The 17,332-nt window shown below is 39.2% G+C and overlaps 1 protein-coding gene across 8 annotated transcripts in view; it reads left to right on the top strand.

Annotated features, from left to right (window-relative positions):
• Positions 1–1,657, top strand: part of MDH1B (malate dehydrogenase 1B) — a 39,130-nt gene extending 37,473 nt beyond the window's left edge. For 7 of the 8 annotated variants that reach the window (XR_003122124.1, XM_025404472.1, XM_025404470.1 and 4 more), the window contains one exon: positions 911–1,657. Coding sequence is in view for 7 of the 8 variants with exons in the window: in XM_025404472.1 (XP_025260257.1) it covers positions 911–939 (29 nt within the window). In the remaining variant the exon portion in view is untranslated. The remainder of the gene's footprint in view (positions 1–910) is intronic. The other variant, XM_025404466.1, reaches the window with a different exon arrangement.
• The last annotated feature ends 15,675 nt before the right edge of the window (positions 1,658–17,332 follow it).

The following is a 17,332-nucleotide window of genomic DNA, read 5'->3' as shown; positions in this document are numbered from 1 at the left end:
TTTTTTTTTAAAGACAGGGTCTGCTCTGTTGCCCAGGCTGAAGTGCAGTGGTACAGTCACAGCTCACTGCAACCTCAGCCTCCTAGACTTGTGATCCTCTCAACTCAGCCCCTCAGGTAATTGGGACCACAGGCATGCACCACCACACCCAACTAATTTTTAAATTTTTTTTTTTTGTAGATCTAGGGTATCACAGTGTTGCCCAGGCTGGTCTCAAACTCCTGGACCCAAGTGACCATCTACTTTGGCCTTCTAAAGTGCTAGAATTACAGGCATGAGCCACCTGCCTGGCCTGCTTCCCACTTTTGCAACCAAACCTTTGAGAACCTAATCCTTCCCTCAAGATGAATAAGTAAGGAAATTGACACAAGTAATCTGCATGTCCAGAGTTCCCAAGTATATAACTGAGTTGAAAACAAAGCTGATGTAGGTTTCTTCGTGGTTGACCAGTCAGGATATTCACCCAAGCCCCCACCCTTTTATTTAAATGTCCAATAAAATGAACAAAATCTCATGCACCTTTCATTCTGAAATGTATGGTATGATGGACTTAAGAATGGGGCTAATCGGGAGAATTAGAATTGGTGCATAGAGGAGCAGCAAAGCCAAGAGCAGAAATGGAGCTGACAACATAGCTGCATACACGATTTGGAATGAAAAGCAAGGTGCCAGGAGAGAACATATAAATAGCTTGTGGCCAGGGAAGAGGCCACAGTTAGTTTTGCTATATGAAAATACCTAGCTATGATCTCATGGCTTTATTTCCCCATAGAATCACTCTCACGCATGCACTTTCTCAGCTATTGAATCATGAATACAGGAATCCAGCAAACAAAAAAGCTAATAAAAACATATGCTACTAACATGTTTTGGAAATAGTTATATATTTTCATTTCTTTTCCTTTTACAGGCTTTGAAGGCAAAACTGTGGAATCCTAACAGATCAAATTGGATGAAATACATAATTACTTGGTAGCATAATAAATATAGAAAGAATTTACATAAATGTCTTTATTGAAGGAAGAATAATTTGAAAGATTTATGTCAGTCTTAGATAATACCATGCAAGGCAATTAAATCACTGTGACAACATAAAGGTCAGAGTTCAGTTATTTTGCGTTACTTGTATCCACTCATGTTTGTTTAATAATAATTGCATTTTCTCAGAAATATTTTGGTGTCAAATGCTATCTTTTATACTACATTAAAATAGAGTTGTCAGTCATTGCATCTGCCCATACATCTTCTGAGAGAACCTGCTTCCTTCCACCAGCCATACCTAAGACCTGCACCTAAGTGACCATGTTTGCTCAAATGTCCTCACCACCTTGGTCTCAACTAATTAAGCCAAACAGATGTACCTCACTCAAGGATAACCAATCATATTTTCTCTCTCTCTCAAAAAAAAATTGAACTGAGACCAATGAGTAAGTTGGTGACTGGGTCGGGTTGATGGTAGTGAACTATGTGCCTGTGAGCTCTTCAGAGCTAGTTGGGTTCACCACCTTCATAAGACCTGCCTCTGTACCATTTTTCCCTGGATGTGCTTTGTTTAAGTGTCTGTACAATAAATCACACTTTTTTAAAGCTCAGATTGAATAGGTTTCTGCTCCTTGACAACAGATATGGCCTGAATAAAATGAATTTTGAAAGAAAAGCATAATATTTTTACTATATAATTGCATGGTTTAAGTAAAAATTACAGTCTTTTATTAAAGCAGTAATAGCCAAACCAGTATGCTCAGATATTTTCCAGCTAATAAGACCCTTTACAAATGGCAATTAGGAACTTTTGAAAGCCCAGGAGTCATGTGAAAAGCTGCTGATATCTGTGCTTTCTCTGTATGCTTAATAACTCTTAAGATATGAATCATATTCTGAAAATTCAGGGAAATTGCAGATGCATCTTCTGCATTGCTTCTGCACCATTATAATGCAATGGGTAGTTTCAAACCCATTACTGACTTTTGCTTGTTTCCAAAGTCAGCACTTCATGTGATGTTATTGTGAAGAAAGCTTGATATCTGTGTTAAGGACATTGATTTTGTGCCCTAATCCTACCAATACCATTGCCTGACTTTGTGGGGTCCTCAATCCAAGGAATGTGACCGCAGAGAACAATACCTGGATGGAAAATCAAATGGCGCTTCACACAGAGCTGAGCACATGGCGATTTTGCCCCTCAACATGCAGGGCTTCTTATGAGAAAACTAAGCAAGATTGGAAACCATGATTCAGACCAAGAAGCCTAAGCTAAACTTCCTGCTCCATATCCCTTGAATCAGTCATGTGACTCACTTGTTACCCATAACCAGATAGAAAGGCTGGAACAAAGAACACAACCACGAACACATCATCTTTCAATGTAGTGGCCTGCCTCTTAGTGATTTTCTTCCCATGAGTGCCAAGTTGTGAACAAAGAGATAATGAGCTTCTTCTCCAATTGGTGGACATCTAGGAGAGGGCTAGAGGAGATCTAGACAGAGTTTTGTCCCTTTTTGGGACATACTCATCCCCATCCCCAGAAGTCTGTACTTCCAGCATGAATATGAACTGCCATATGTTTGGACCACCATAGGATGACAAGAATGCTCTAGAATAGACTCCTATAGGAGAGTAGAATGGATTGATTTTAATCACCATATCTACTACCACACATTTGTCCCAAATTAATATATGGAATTATACTGGGAAGAAAGTGTTAAGTGTTTGCTATTTATTTAGAAATAATAATGATGCCACTTCAAAAATATTTTTCAGGGTGATCTGGTTTGACTCTGTGTCTCCACCCAAATTTCATCTTGTAGCTCCCATAATTCCCATGTGTTGTGGGAGGGATCCGGTGGGAGATAATGGAATCATGGGGGCGGGTCTTTCATGCTGTTCTCATGACAGTGAATAAGTCTCACAAGATCTGATGGCTTTAAAAATGAGTTTGCCTGCCCAACCTCTCTCTTTGCCTGCCGCCATCCACATAAGATGTGACTTGTTCCTCCTTGCTGTCCACTATGATTGAGAGGCCTCCCCACCCTGTGGAACTGTGAGTTCAATTAAACCTCTTTCTTTTGTAAATTGCCCAACCTCGGGTATGTCTTTATCAGGAACATGAAAATGGACTAATACATGGGGCACAGGGAGTTTTTTTTGTTTTTTTGTGTGTTTTTTATGTTGTTTTTTTTTTTTTGACTGATGCACTATGGTTCTCATGGTAGCCTGTTATATATAATAGACCAACTTGGGAAATCTCAAGTCTGATTTTCCCGTTAAAAGTAACTTTAATGTGAGGTTATTGTAAGTAGTTTCTCTATGTTGTTAAAGCTATCATGGTAAAGCCATGAGGGAGGAATATTCTGTAGAAAAATTAGAGTATTGTTTGGAGAAAGGCATTATGTGTATAAAGTAATTAATTGGTCACTGAAATATGAGTTAAGCATCTATAAATCTTTGTAGCTATAGCAAGCACTATTAGTTGCCCTCCTTACATCCCGGCTTCATTCTCGTGACCAACAGAAGTCTGATTTTGTTGGGATGGCTGATGGGCCCAATAAATGGTGAGATCTAATTTAGTCCCATTTGCCAGTGATTGGTCTAGGGGTAGGCATACGGCCCAATTTTGGACACTGATAGATAAGTGTTCTGGAGGCCTGCATGAGAGAGAGAGAATAAATGGTATGCAAGGAGAAAGCACTTTGGCTCCCACCTACTTCCTTCCTGCTTAAATGCTGTCCTACTGAGATATAATGCTCACAGCTTCAGCAACCATTTTGTAGCCATGAGAAGAGACATCACCAGCATAGGAGGGTAGCAGTAAAGAAAGACAGAAAAAGCCTGGCGCCTAATCCTGAGGCCTTGATGACTTCAAAGAGCCTCTGAACCAACCCTGGATCAACTCCAGAACTTCTGTCTAACAAACAATAAATAACACTAGGTTTTAAGTCCATGTTAATGATGGGTTCTATTACTTATAGACAATGGCTGCATACTTATATATGTGGCTATATATGCTTATAGCTAACAGCTATTTAACTTAATAGAGAAATACCTTTCAACTATTCGTTTTAAGTGAATTAATAAGGAATATATTTAGATCATTTGTTTTTTAGAGACAAATTCTCGCTCTGCACCCAGCCTGGAGTGAAGCGTCACAACTGTGGCTCAGTGCAACCTAGAATTCCTGGGCTCAAGCCACCTTCCCACCTCAGCCTCTCAAGTATCTGGGACTACAGGAACATGCCACTACACCTAGCTAATTTGTTTTTGTAGATGGGGTCTGGCTATGTTACCCAGGCTGGTCTTGAACTCCTGGACTCAAGTGATCCTCCCGCTTCAGCCTCCTGAGTAGCTGGGACTGCAAGCATGAACAACCACACTCAGCCCCTAGACAAACTGACTTTTCTGACTCAGCCAGGCTTAAAATGTATACTGACTGTTATATTTGTTCTGTCTTCCCCAATTCCAGTCAGTAAATGCCATCAACTTACTTCAATTCTAGACCATGATTTTTGACATTAGCATGAATCAGAATCACTTGTTAAAACAGATTGCTGGGGGCCGGGCATGGTGGCTCACACCTGTAATCCCAGCTACTTGGGAGGCCAAGGTGGGCAGATCACTTGAAGTCAGGAGTTCGACACCAGCCTGGCCAACATGGTGAAATCTCATCTCCACTAAAAATACAAAAATTAGCCAGGCATGGTGGCACCTGCCTGTGGTCCCAGCTACTCCAGAGGCTGAGGCCAGAGAATCACTTGAACCCAGGAAGGGGAAGCAGAGGCTGCAGTGAGCCAAGATCGTGCCACTGCACTCTAGCTGGGGTGACAGAGCAAGACGCTCTCAAAAAAAAAAAAAAAACAAAAAAAAACCCCAACAAACAAAAAAGATTGCTGGGGACCATCTCCAGAGTTTGTGACTCAGTAAGTCTTAGTTCTAACAAGTTCTCAGGTGAGGCTGATGCTACTGATCTAGGGACCATACTTTGACAACCACTGCCCTACACTATGTCTTCAAACTTCATCTCACTGAAGCCTCGATAGATCTTACACAGTGAGGTGGCCTTTCCTCTCTTGGCCAAACCATTACTTATTTCTTTTTATTTCAGGGAGATGAACATTATGAGACTCCAAGAGACAGAAATAGGATAAAGAGCTATTCCTCCATCTACACCCTACCAGATGCAACTGGGAAATAATGTGTAACTTCCATTTGCTCCTTTGCTGGCCTTAAAACTAACATCTTTAACTCTAAAACAGTCCTGGCCCAGAGCTGAAAGCTTACTCAGTCTGCAGAGGACACAGAAAGGTTACCCAAGCTTGCAGCTGAGTTTCTGGAAGCAAACTGGTGACTCTCCCAACAGTGAGCAGCTGTTCTGCCCCTCATATTAATTTCTTCTGGGCAGAAAAAGGGAGCCCACAGAGACATCTAATCACAAGTCTCTGTTTATTGGTACAAAGAAGCATGATTTCTATACAGAGAGGCCATAGCAAAGGTTTTGCAGAGTCCTGGCAGCCTCCTCCTTTGTAGGTGGGCTACCCATCTCTGGGAAAGCAGCCACAAACCCTAGTGTGTCTTGCTCAAAAGCAACACACATAAGTCATACTTAAGCAATGCCACCAAAATTACGTTTTCATCTACAGTCCCCAAAATTACCACCATGTTTGCAAAATCCCATGATGAGCCCTCAGTCCTCATGCTGACTTGACCTATCAGTAGCATTTGACATACGTCTTAGGCCCTTCGTGCTACTATAACAAAGTACCGTTGAGCAGTAGCTTAGAAACAACAGAGATTTATTTATCACTATTCTAGAAACTGGGAAGTCCAAGATCAAGGTGGCAGCAGATTCAGTGTTAGGTAAGAACACATTTCTTGGTTCGTAGATGGTGCCTTTTCACTGTATCTCCACATGGTGGAAGGGGCTAGGCAGCTCTCAGATGCTTTTTTTAGAAGGACACTAATCCTATTCATGAGGTTACTACCCTAATGACCTAATCACCTCCCAAAGGCCCCACCTCCTAAAGCCTGCTGTGGTTTGGACGTTCATCCAACTTAACCTTATGTTAAAATTTCGTACTAATGTTGGATGTGGAGCCTAGTAAGTATCTGGGTCATGAGGGTGGATCTCTCATGAATAGATTAATGCCTTCCCTTGGGGTGAGTTCTCTTGCTCTTAGTTCCTGCGAGAGCTGATTGTTGAAAACTGCCTGGCACCTCCCCACTTCTCTTGCTTCCTCTCTCACCATGTGATCTCTGTATATGCCAGCCCCCTTTTGCCTTCCACCATGAGTAGAAGCTGCCTGGGGCCCTCGCCAGATGTCCAATCTTGAACCTTCCAGCCAGCAGAATTATGAGCCAAATAAACCTCTTTTCTTTATAAACTATCTCAGGTATTCCTTTATAGCAACACAAAGCTAACTAAGACAGCATCACATTGGGGATTAGTTTTCAAAATATTAATTTGGGTAGGGGGAGCAAACATTCAGTCCATAACAACATAGCCAATCGTTTCCTTTTCTCTGATACACTTACTTCACCTGCCTTTTAGGGCATGAGACTTTCATGGTTTTCTTCCTACTTCATCCCCATGAAGTGCTTTACTATTTTTTAGTCTCTGTGCTGATTTATCCTCTTATACCCTTATAATATTGGAGTAGACGAGGGATCTGTCCTTGATTGTCGTCTATAGCTACTCATGACTCCACCCAGTCCATCTATATGCAAGTAATCCCCTAATTTATATCTCCAGGTCAGTCATCTCTTCCAAACTGAAGATTCCCCTATCCTACTTGAAATTTGCACTTAAACGGCTGAGACGCGTGAATTAGCATGTTTCAAACTTATCTCTTAATTCCCATATCTCCTACCTGCTCCTCCAACAAAATCTCAATAAACAGGAATTTCGTCTTTCCATTCACTCAAACCAAAATTCCTGGAGTCATCCTTACCTTCTTTTTCTTTTACACTCCATGCTCAATCACAGGAAGTCCTGATAGCTCTACCTTCAAAATGGTTTTCTGGATTTACCAGAAGCCAAATTTTACCATTACTCTCTGGGTCCAAGCCTCTACTATCTTCTGGATTATTGTAGAGCCTCCTAAGTAGCCTCCCTTCTTTATCCTTGGCGTCTTACAGACTATTCTTAGGATAGTAGCTACTGTGGTTTGTATATTTGTTTGAAATTTCTAAATGTCATGTTGAAATTTTATCCCCAATATAGATTCTAACAGGAGGTATTGGGTCATGAGAGTGGATCCCTCATGAATTGCTTTGTGCCATCCTCACAATGAATGAGTCTCACTCTGTTAGTTTCCACGACAGTTGATTGTTGACAAGCATCCTGGACTTCCCTCTTCATTCTCTTGCTTCCTCTCTCACCGTGCAATCTGTGTAGGCCAACTTCCCTTCACCTTCTGCCATGAATAGAAGTTTCATGAGGCCCTCATCAGAAACAGATGTTGCCACCATGCTTCTTGTACAGCCAGAAGAACTATGAGCCAAATAAACTTATTTTCTTTATAAATTATCCTGCCTCGGGTATTCCTTTATGGAAACACAAATGGACTGAAATGGTAGCCAAAGTGATACCCTCTTTTAAAATGTAAATCAGGTGTAAGGAAGGGGTCCAGTTTCAGTTTTCTTTATATGGCTAGTCAGTTTTCCCAGCACCATTTATTAAATAGGGGATCCTTTCCCCATTGCTTGTTTTTGTAAGGTTTGATGAAGATCAGATGGTTGTAGATGTGTGGTGTTATTTCTGAGTTCTCTGTTCTGTTCCATTGGTCTATATCTCTGTTTTGGTACCAGTACCATGCTGTTTTGGTTACTGTAGCCTTGTAGTATAATTTTAAGTAAGGTAGCGTGATGCCTCCAGCTTTGTTCTTTTTGCTTAGGATTGTCTTGGCTATATAGGCTCTTCTTTGGTTCCATATGAAACATAAAGTAATTTTTTTCTAATTCTGTGAAGAAAGTCAATGGTAGTTTGATGGAAATGGCATTGAATCTATAAATTACTTTGGGCTGTATGGCCATTTTCACATTTATTCTTCCTATTCATGAACATGGAATGTTTTTCCATTTGTTTGTGTCCTCTCTTATTTCCTTGAGCAGTAGTTTGTAGTTCTCCCTGAAGAGTCCTTCATGTCCCTTTTCAGCTGTATTCCTAGGTATTTTATTCTCTTTGTAGCAATTGTGAATGGGAGTTCATTCATGGTTTGGCTCTCTGCTTGTTTATTGTTGGTATATAAGAATGTTTGTGTTTTTTGCACATTGATTTTGAATCCTGAGACTTTGCTGAAGTTGCTTACCAGCTTAAGGAGTTTTGGGTCTGAGACGATGGGGTTTTCTCGATATAGGATCATGTCATCTGCAAACAGAGACAGTTTGACTTCTTCTCTTCCTATTTGAATACTCTTTATTTCTTTCTCTTGCCTGATTGCCCTGGCCAGAACTTCCAATACTGTGTTGAACAGGAGTGGTGAGAGAGGGCATCTTGTCTTGTGCCGGTTTCCAAAGGGAGTGTTTCCAGCTTTTGCCCATTCAGTATGATATTGGCTATGGGTTTGTCATAAATAGCTCTTATTATTTTGAGATATGTTTTATCAATACCTAGTTTATTGAGAGTTTTTAACATGAATGATGTTGAATTTTATTGAAGGCCTTTTCTGCATCTATTGACATAATCATGTGGCTTTTGTCATTGGTTCTGTTTACATGATGGATTACATTTACTGATTTGCATATGTTGAACCAGTCTCACATCCCAGGAAATGCATGCAGGACTTAAAGCCTAAATGATGGGTTGATAGGTTCAGCAAACCACCATGGCATATGTATACCTGTGTAACAAACCTGCATATTCTTTGCTTGTATCCCAGAACTTAAAGTAAAATAAAAAATATATTAGGAAAAGAAGATTATCCTTTGGGAATTAAACTGCAGTCATCACATACAAAATGTATTGCAAGAGAGATATACAAAAAGGAAAAAAGAATTTTCTTCTCACTTCCAAGAATAGGATAGTAATGAATTCTATTTTGAGGGTGAAATGACCAGTCATCTTAAAGCAACAGAATGAGTCCCAGGCTTCAGTTAATAGCTAACCTTGACTATAAATTTAAAACGTTGGTACATCTAAAAAAAGGAGTTATCAATCAAAAAGGGATTGTGTCAACCATGGAAAAAAAGAAAATCACAAAAATTGGTGATATTCATCCAAATAGTTTCCAACAGAGTAACAGCTTTCTATAATACACTATACATAGTATAACCCCTTTGGTAAGGTTATCTCTACAGAAAGGATAGATGAATCGGATGATTTTTAACTTTTACCATTAAACAGATACTTTATTTAAAAAAAAAGTGAATCAGATTGTAGCTCAACTACGTTTAGGAGCTCATAGAGGCTCTCCACTACAGAATAAAAGTCAAAGTCCTTATGATGGCCTAGAAGGCCACATGATCTGTTCCCACCCCCACCTTTTCATGTCTCTGATCTCCTCTCCTACTACTATTTTTCATGCTTATACCACTCTGCTGTCACCACATAAGCCTCTTGGTTGTACCTTATATCTTCCAGGCACACTCCCACCTCAGAGCCTTGCACTAGCCATTTCCTCTACATGGAACACTCTTGTTAAATGATATGTGACCAACGCTTCACTTCCTACAAGCCTTTGCTCAAATTTCACCTTTTTAATAACGCCTATACATACCATGCTGTTTAACACTGCCATCTGCCACTCTCAGGAATCTCAGCCCCCTTTATCCTGCTCTACTTTTTGTTGTATTCCACAGTGCTTACAATCTCACATTATTATTGTTAGTTCATGTATTACACTTTTTGCCCATTGTCCTTCTAACACACTAAAAAGAAAGCTCTATAGTAGTAATACTTATCTGCTTTGTGGTGTTTTCTAAGCACCTAGAATAATGCCTAGCACACAGTTTTGATCAATACATACTTTGGATCCCTCTCTTCTAAATTCCAACGATACTCATTCTTTTTTTTTTCTTTTTTTCTTAATCCCCTGGGCACCTACCCCTGAGTACCATGCACTGGCCGACCCCTGGAGTTCTACCTTGCCCCATTCCTGAGTGCCCTCCATGTGTGCCTCCCCTGACCATGCCCTCTGTAGGGCCCTGGGTACCTATTCCACCAACTGGGTGCCAGTCCTTAGCCCACCCTTTTGGATGTCCATTCCCTCCCACTCTGGGTGTCGGCAGCCTGGGTGCACTTCCCTGCCAGCATGAATGGGCTGTCCATCAGGCTGATATCACCTTGGTAAAATTCGCCACCATCGTCTATTCTTCACCTTTGCAGGATTAGAAGTATAGTTTGCAGCTACCATTAACATCCCTCAGATAACCAAGCCAACAATACTAATGATAGAACAAGAATGCCAGCTTACCAATCTTAGACTTAAAATAGAAGTACCAAAGTTACCAGATGTCCACAGCTCTAAAAGTCCATTAACTTCCTGCACAAGCTACATGGAAACACAAATTATAATCAGAAGGCTCAGAGTCAGAACAAGAAGTATTTACATGATTTGGGTATCTGATGGTGTTAGATGCTAATTAGCTTGTATCTTCACAAGGGAGCCATATCCAGTGTCTACTGGTAGAGATCACAGGCAAGGCACTTTCCCTGCACAGTGCTAACCAGCCTCTCCTGAATCATTTATTCAACACATTTCTTGGGTGCTTATGATGAGTCATGTAGTGTGGGAGGCAGGCACTGAATATACAGGGACAAATAAGACAAAATAGCTCTTGTTCTTGCTTTTGAAGAGTTTGCTTTCTAGTGAATAAGGCAAATATTAAGCCAATAAACATATAATGAAGCGAGATGATCACAGGCTGTGCTGGGAGCAATAACTAAAACAGAGTGATGTGTTAAAGCTATTCCAGATAGGGTTGTCATGGAAGAGCTCAGTGGAGCCTGGCGATGAATGTGAGGCAGTCGTGAGATGAGCTGGAGGAAGCTTTCCCACCAGGGGCAGCAGCAAGTGCAAAGGCCCAGTGTAGGGGGTAAAAGAGGAGATGGGTTACTTTTTAAAAGCAGAAAGAAGCTAGCCAGTAGAAGTGCAAGAGAGGTATGGGATATATTTGGACAAAAAGGCAGGTCTTGGAAGTTTTCACAAAATCTTGGTAGGTAATTTGGATTTTCAAGGCACTAGCAAGTACATTCTGAAGAAAAATTTAGAGGAATGTAAGAATAGATGGTAGGATACCATTTAGGAGGCTATTATGAGAGTTCATGCAAGAGATGCTAGTGGCTTAGACTAGGAAGATGGTAATAAGGATGAGAAGCAGAAAAATTGAGTATATTCTGGAGGGATATATCTCACTCATAGGATTTCTTTTTCTGAGACAGAATGTCACCACTGTTGTGCAGGCTGGAGTGCAGTGGCATGGTCTAGGCTCACTGCAACCTCCGCTTCACAGGCTCAAACCATCCTCCCACCTCAGCCTCCCAAGAAGTAGTAGTGGAGACTACAAGTGCACACCGCCACACCTGCCTAATTTTTGTATTTTTAGTAGAGATAGGCTTTCACCATATTGCCTCAAACTCCTGATCTCAAGCGATCCACCCGCCTCACCCTCCCAAAGTGCTGGGATTACAGGTGTGAGTGACTGTGCCCAGCCGCATTCATGGGATTTTAAGTTGGAATGAATATAGTGAGGAGAGTAAATAAAAAGGAGAAATCAAAGATTAACTGGTTTCAGTTTGAACAACCAGCTGGATAATGGTGCCATTTCCTAAAATGTAAATAGAGAGGGGAACAGATTTGTGGGTAGAATAGAAAATCAGGGGCATGTCAAGCTTAATATCCAGGTGGAAGTACTAAGTTATCAATGAGTCTGCAGTTCAGAGAAGAGGGCAGGCCTAGAGTCATCAATTTGTGAATCACCAGCTTAAAGGTGGTAAGGGACCTAGGCACAATGTGACATGTGTAGGAAGGGAAGGGTAAGGAAGGGAGACCAAAACCCATTCTGAAGGCACTCCCATATTTAAGGGCCAGATCTACAAGGAGAGGCCAACAAAGAAGACTCAAGACAAACTTCAGCTGGAAGAGAACCTATAGAGTGATAAAACAGAGGCAAAGAGATAATGTTTGGAAAGGGAAAGTTTTAAAAGATAAGCTAAACGTTGAGCAAATGAACAAATATATCAATGTTTTTGGAAGCCAGGATAATCAAGATTGGGGAAGGGTAAAACAAATATGGGGAAGGGTAAAACAAATATAGGAAAGGGAAAGGGAAAGGGAAAGGGAAGGAAGAACACTGTGGTATTGGATTGCTAGATTGGAATTGAAGGTATCATGATGAACTTATGAAAAGGCCTAGAAAACAGTGGCATCCCCATACAATGAACACATTTAGCACCTAAATTTTGAGTTCTAAAACCATTCCCTACTAAAAGAAACCAACCCTTTTTGAAGAAATTGTTGGTTCTAGCATTGGGGCAGGGAACATATGTGATAAATCTGCAATATCTTATTGAACTAGAAAATGAGAAAATGCTAAAAAAATGAAAAAAAAAAAGATTGGATGTGATGTGTTCAAAGGAAGGACACAGACATCAGCTTTCAGGGACACCACCTTAATTAAATATACACACGTAATGTCACACGGTAATTAGACAAACAGTAGCATCCCCATAGCAGTGAACCTCCTCATGTGATACACTAAGAAGGACAAAGAGTTTCTTCTGGGATCCTTGCTCCCCAGAAATGTATAAATTGAAAAATAATCCTGGGGAAACAACATACAAACTCAACTGGAGAAATTTTCTACAGAATAATTGACCTATACTATTCAAAAATGTCAATGTCACAATAAACAAGAAAAGGCTGAGGAAGTGTTCCAAAGTATAGGGTACTAAAGAACTACGACAACTAAAGGCAATGTATGATGCTGGATTGGATCTTGGATCAGGAAATAAAATGCTATAAAGGACACTATTTGCAAAATTTAAATACTGTCTGTTAGATAATAGCATTATATCAATTTTAAATTTCTTGATTTAAAAAATTATATAGTAGCTATGTAAGGGAATCATCTTAAAAAAGTACAGACTGAAGTATTTAAGGGTAAAAAGCCAAAATGTCTGCAACTTACTCTTAAATGGTTCAGAATAAAATCATGATATGTGTGTATTTGTACAAACATTTTTACAGTAACAATTAGTGATTCTGGAGGAAGGGCATATGAGAGGGTTTTTTTTTTTTTAACTATTCTTCCACCTTTTTTATATTTTGAAATTGCAAAATAAAGTTTAGTAAGATAAAGGTAGAAAGATGTACTTTGGACTTAGCAATATGGAAGTCATTGATGAATTTGATCTATAGTTTTAAGAGTCTCAGCCATGAAATCATAGCCTTTGCTAGCTTTCTACCTAAGTATTTTTAAATTTCTCTCAGATTATGAGTTAAATCTTTCTTTTATATTTTCCAACTGGATTGTTTTTGTAATTTTTATGTGTTTCACCTGTTCTGCAAACTGTGGCAAAAGTCATGAAATAAGAAACAGAAGATGTAAAACAATGGGAAAAAGGTAAAGGGAAATCTCTATGACATCAGTCTAGGCAATGGCTTTTTGGATCAGACCCCAAAAGCACAGACAACAAAAGCAAAAATAGGCAAATGAGATTACCTCAACCAAAATGCTTCTGCATAGCAAAGGAAACAATCAAGAGAAGAAAGAGACAACCTACAGAATGGGAGAAAGTATTTGCAAACCATGTCTCTAATAAGGGGTGAATATTCAAAATACATAAGACATGCAAACAACTAAATAGCAAGAAAACAAATAATCTGATTTTAAGATGGGCGAAAGACCTAAATCAATATTTCTCAGAAGAAGACAACAAATGGCCAGCAGGTTTATGAAAAAAATGTTCACTATCATGAATCCCCAGGGATATGCAAATTAATACCACAATGAGATATCACCTCAGACCTGCTAGAATGGCTATAATCAAAAAGACAAAGAGTAACAAGTGTTAGCGAGGAGGTGGAGAAAAGGGAACCCTTTCGTGCTGCTGGTGAGAATGTACATTAATACAGCCATTATGGAAAATAATATGGAGGTTCCTCAAAACATTAAAAATAAAATTATATGAACCAGCAATCCCACTACTGGGTATATATCCGAAGGAAATGAATCATTATATCAGAGATATCTGTCCTTCATGTTTACTGCAGCACTATTCACAATAGCCAAGATTGGAGTAAACCTCAGTGTCCATCAAAGGGTGAATAGATAAAGGAAATGTGGTGTATATACACAATGGAATACTAGTGAGTCTTCAAAAAGAAAAAAAAAATCTGTCATTTGCAACAACATGGATGAACCTAGAGGACATTACATTAAGTGAAATAAGCCAGACACAAAAAGACAAATATTTGCATGATCTCACTTATATGTGGAATCTTAAAAAAGCTGAACTCATAAAAGTAGCTACTAGATTGATGGTTACCAGGGGCTGAGAGAGGAGGGTGGTTGGGAAGATGTTGGTCAAAGGATACAAAAATTTTTGTAAGACAGGAGGAATAACTTGGAGAGATCTACTGTATGACAACTATAGTTTATAACAATGTATTGTGTTCTTGGACATTGCTAAGAGAGTAGATTTTAAGTGTTCTCACCCCAAAAGTGAGTATGTGAGGTAATACATGCTAATTAGATAAATTTAGTCATCCCACAATGTATATATATTTCAGAATATCCCCTTGGCACAGTGGCTCACACCTGTAATCCCAGCAACTTGGGAGGTGGAGGATTGAGGATTGTTTGAGCCCAGGAGTTCAAGACCAGCCTGGGCAACATAGGAAGACCCTGCCTCCACAAAAATAAAACATAAAGAAGTAGCCAGACATGTAGCATGCACCTGTAGTCCTAGCTACTTGGGAGACTGAGGCAAGAGGATCCCTTGAGCCCAAGAGTTAGAGGCTGCAATGAGCTATAATCATGCCACTGCACTCCAGTCTGGGCAACAGCACAAGACCCTGTCTCTAAATAAATAAATAAAAATATCATATACACAATAAGCATACACCATTTTTGTTCATTTAAATAGTTAATAATAATACCAAATGTCTTTGTAACATCTACTGAAATTATCATTTGATTTCGCTTACTGGGCCTATTAATAGCTATGTTATCAATTCCATATGTCAAACATCTTAGTAGCTCTAGAATAAAACCTACTCAGTTATGGTAACCTATTCATTTAATATATGGTTTCTAGGTTCTTTATTTAGGATTTTCTCATTGATATTTTTAAATTACACTGGCCCATATGTTTTTATGTGAGAGTATGTGTGGGATAGAGAGAAACATATGATTGCTTTGTCATTTTTGGCATTCAGTGTTTTGTTGGCTTTATAAAATAAATTTGGTAACCTTGTCGGTCTTCTAAACATTTCCAAAGTATAAAAATCCTTTGTTTTATAAAGCTTCGAAGGCTTTACCCATAAAATGATCTGGGCTCAGAATGTAATATTTTAAGATCATTTGTTCTATCTTCCTTGGTATAGGTTTTCTATTTTTTTCTTGCGTCAACTTTAGTAACTTATTTTTTTCTCTGAGATTATTCATCATGTATGTAAATACATGTAAATCCTCTTTCTCTCTTGGGCGTTATAGTCTTCAAATGTATGTGTAAGGAGCCATCAGAGAGAGAGTGAACAGAAAGAGTGCCTATACACAAGGAGTGGCTGCCCAGGTTCTGGCTGGTGTGAAACATTTATGTCCCAACCAGGGCAAATTGCGATTTTGTGGGAAGATTGCACCTTCTTCCTACCTGCTTTCTCAAGGTAAAGACAGAGTCAGTTACCAATTATGATTTACAGAAACTACTTCCTTGCTAGCAAAAAACACCACCTCATCTGTTATTTATGATATTATAAGATCATAAATTTGATTTATAACCCAAAACATTTATAGGAAGAAAAAACTGGTTTTGATTTATAATCTAAAACATTTTACGGAAAGAAAAGGAAAAGTCTTAATATGACTATGTGAACTTGAGCCAGGGGGCTGCAACAGTAACTACAAAGTTCCAGTTGACAGAAGTAAGTGAAACCAAAACAGTCCTCAGATCTTTTCTCTAAGCCTGTCTGAAATCCAGCCATGCTAAGAGCTTAGGACTATCAATTGCCCATTTGCTTAGATTACTTTCCAACATACCCTGGTTCATTCTTAGGTACTTAAACATTTGTCTATTTAGTTATGTTATTTTGACTGAAACGTCAGACAAATTTTTTTTTGGCACCGAGATCCTTGTTCCACAGAATTAGTCAATGCCAGCGATGTCTGATGAAATCTAAAAATGTCAGCACTCAGAAAAATGTTCAAACCTCCTTCTATTGCTGCTATCTCAGACACTATGATGTGTCACAATGCAGATATAATGTAATATAAAACTTCTAAATACAATTTCAGCTTTGAGTCTGCAGTACTCAAACAGATACAGATTTCGTGTGCAATAGATTTACTTTCTTGCTAGATTTTTGTCTTATCTGTTCCCAGAAAATCAGTCATTTATCTAGACAAAGACCCATGATAGATTATTTTCTCCTTCACTTGATTCCATTCTTGCCCCCTAACTTATCAATTTTTATTTTTTTAAATGTCTCAAGTTTCAGTTTTTAAGAAACCAATAATGTGATACTAATATGTTTCAAAAAGAAAATAATAAATTAGCTATCATGGGATGTCATTCTAACTTTTTGAAGCTGATTTTATTACGGGACATTCTAGAGTGAGTCTGTGCCCACTTATCAGTGTTGTTTTAAAGTCTATCTGTTGGGACCTGAACACTCAGATATTTCAGCTCTCCAGGTGCTTCTTATGAAGTAAAATACCTATGCTTGGAGTTCAAACATTTTTGAAAGACATGTTAAAATTGATTCCTATATTAGTTCATTCTCATACCCCAGACTGGGTAATTTATAAAGGAAAGACGTTTAATGAACTCATGGTTCCACACGGCTGGAGAGGCCTCACAATCATGGTGGAAAGCAATGGAAGAGGAAAGGCATATCTTACATGGCGGCAGCAGGCAAGAGAGCTTGTGCAGGGCAACTTCCATTTATAAAACCATCAGATCACATGAGACTTATTCACTACCATGAGAACAGTATAGGGGAAACAGCCCCCATGATTCAATTATCTCCACCCAGCCCTGCCCTTGACACATGGGGATTATTACAATTCAAGGTGAGATTTGGGTGGGGACACAGACAAACTATATCAACTCCCTACCTTTTCAACGGCTTGAAGTCATTAATGGTGAAGTTGTAACACATTTGGTTCAGGTGACATCACC

The sequence above is a fragment of the Theropithecus gelada genome, chromosome 12 (genome assembly GCF_003255815.1).
Source record: "Theropithecus gelada isolate Dixy chromosome 12, Tgel_1.0, whole genome shotgun sequence".
NCBI classification, from domain to species: Eukaryota; Metazoa; Chordata; class Mammalia; order Primates; family Cercopithecidae; genus Theropithecus; species Theropithecus gelada.
The sequence above is the reverse complement of the archived record's forward strand: the minus strand, read 5'-3'. Positions and strand labels throughout refer to the sequence as shown.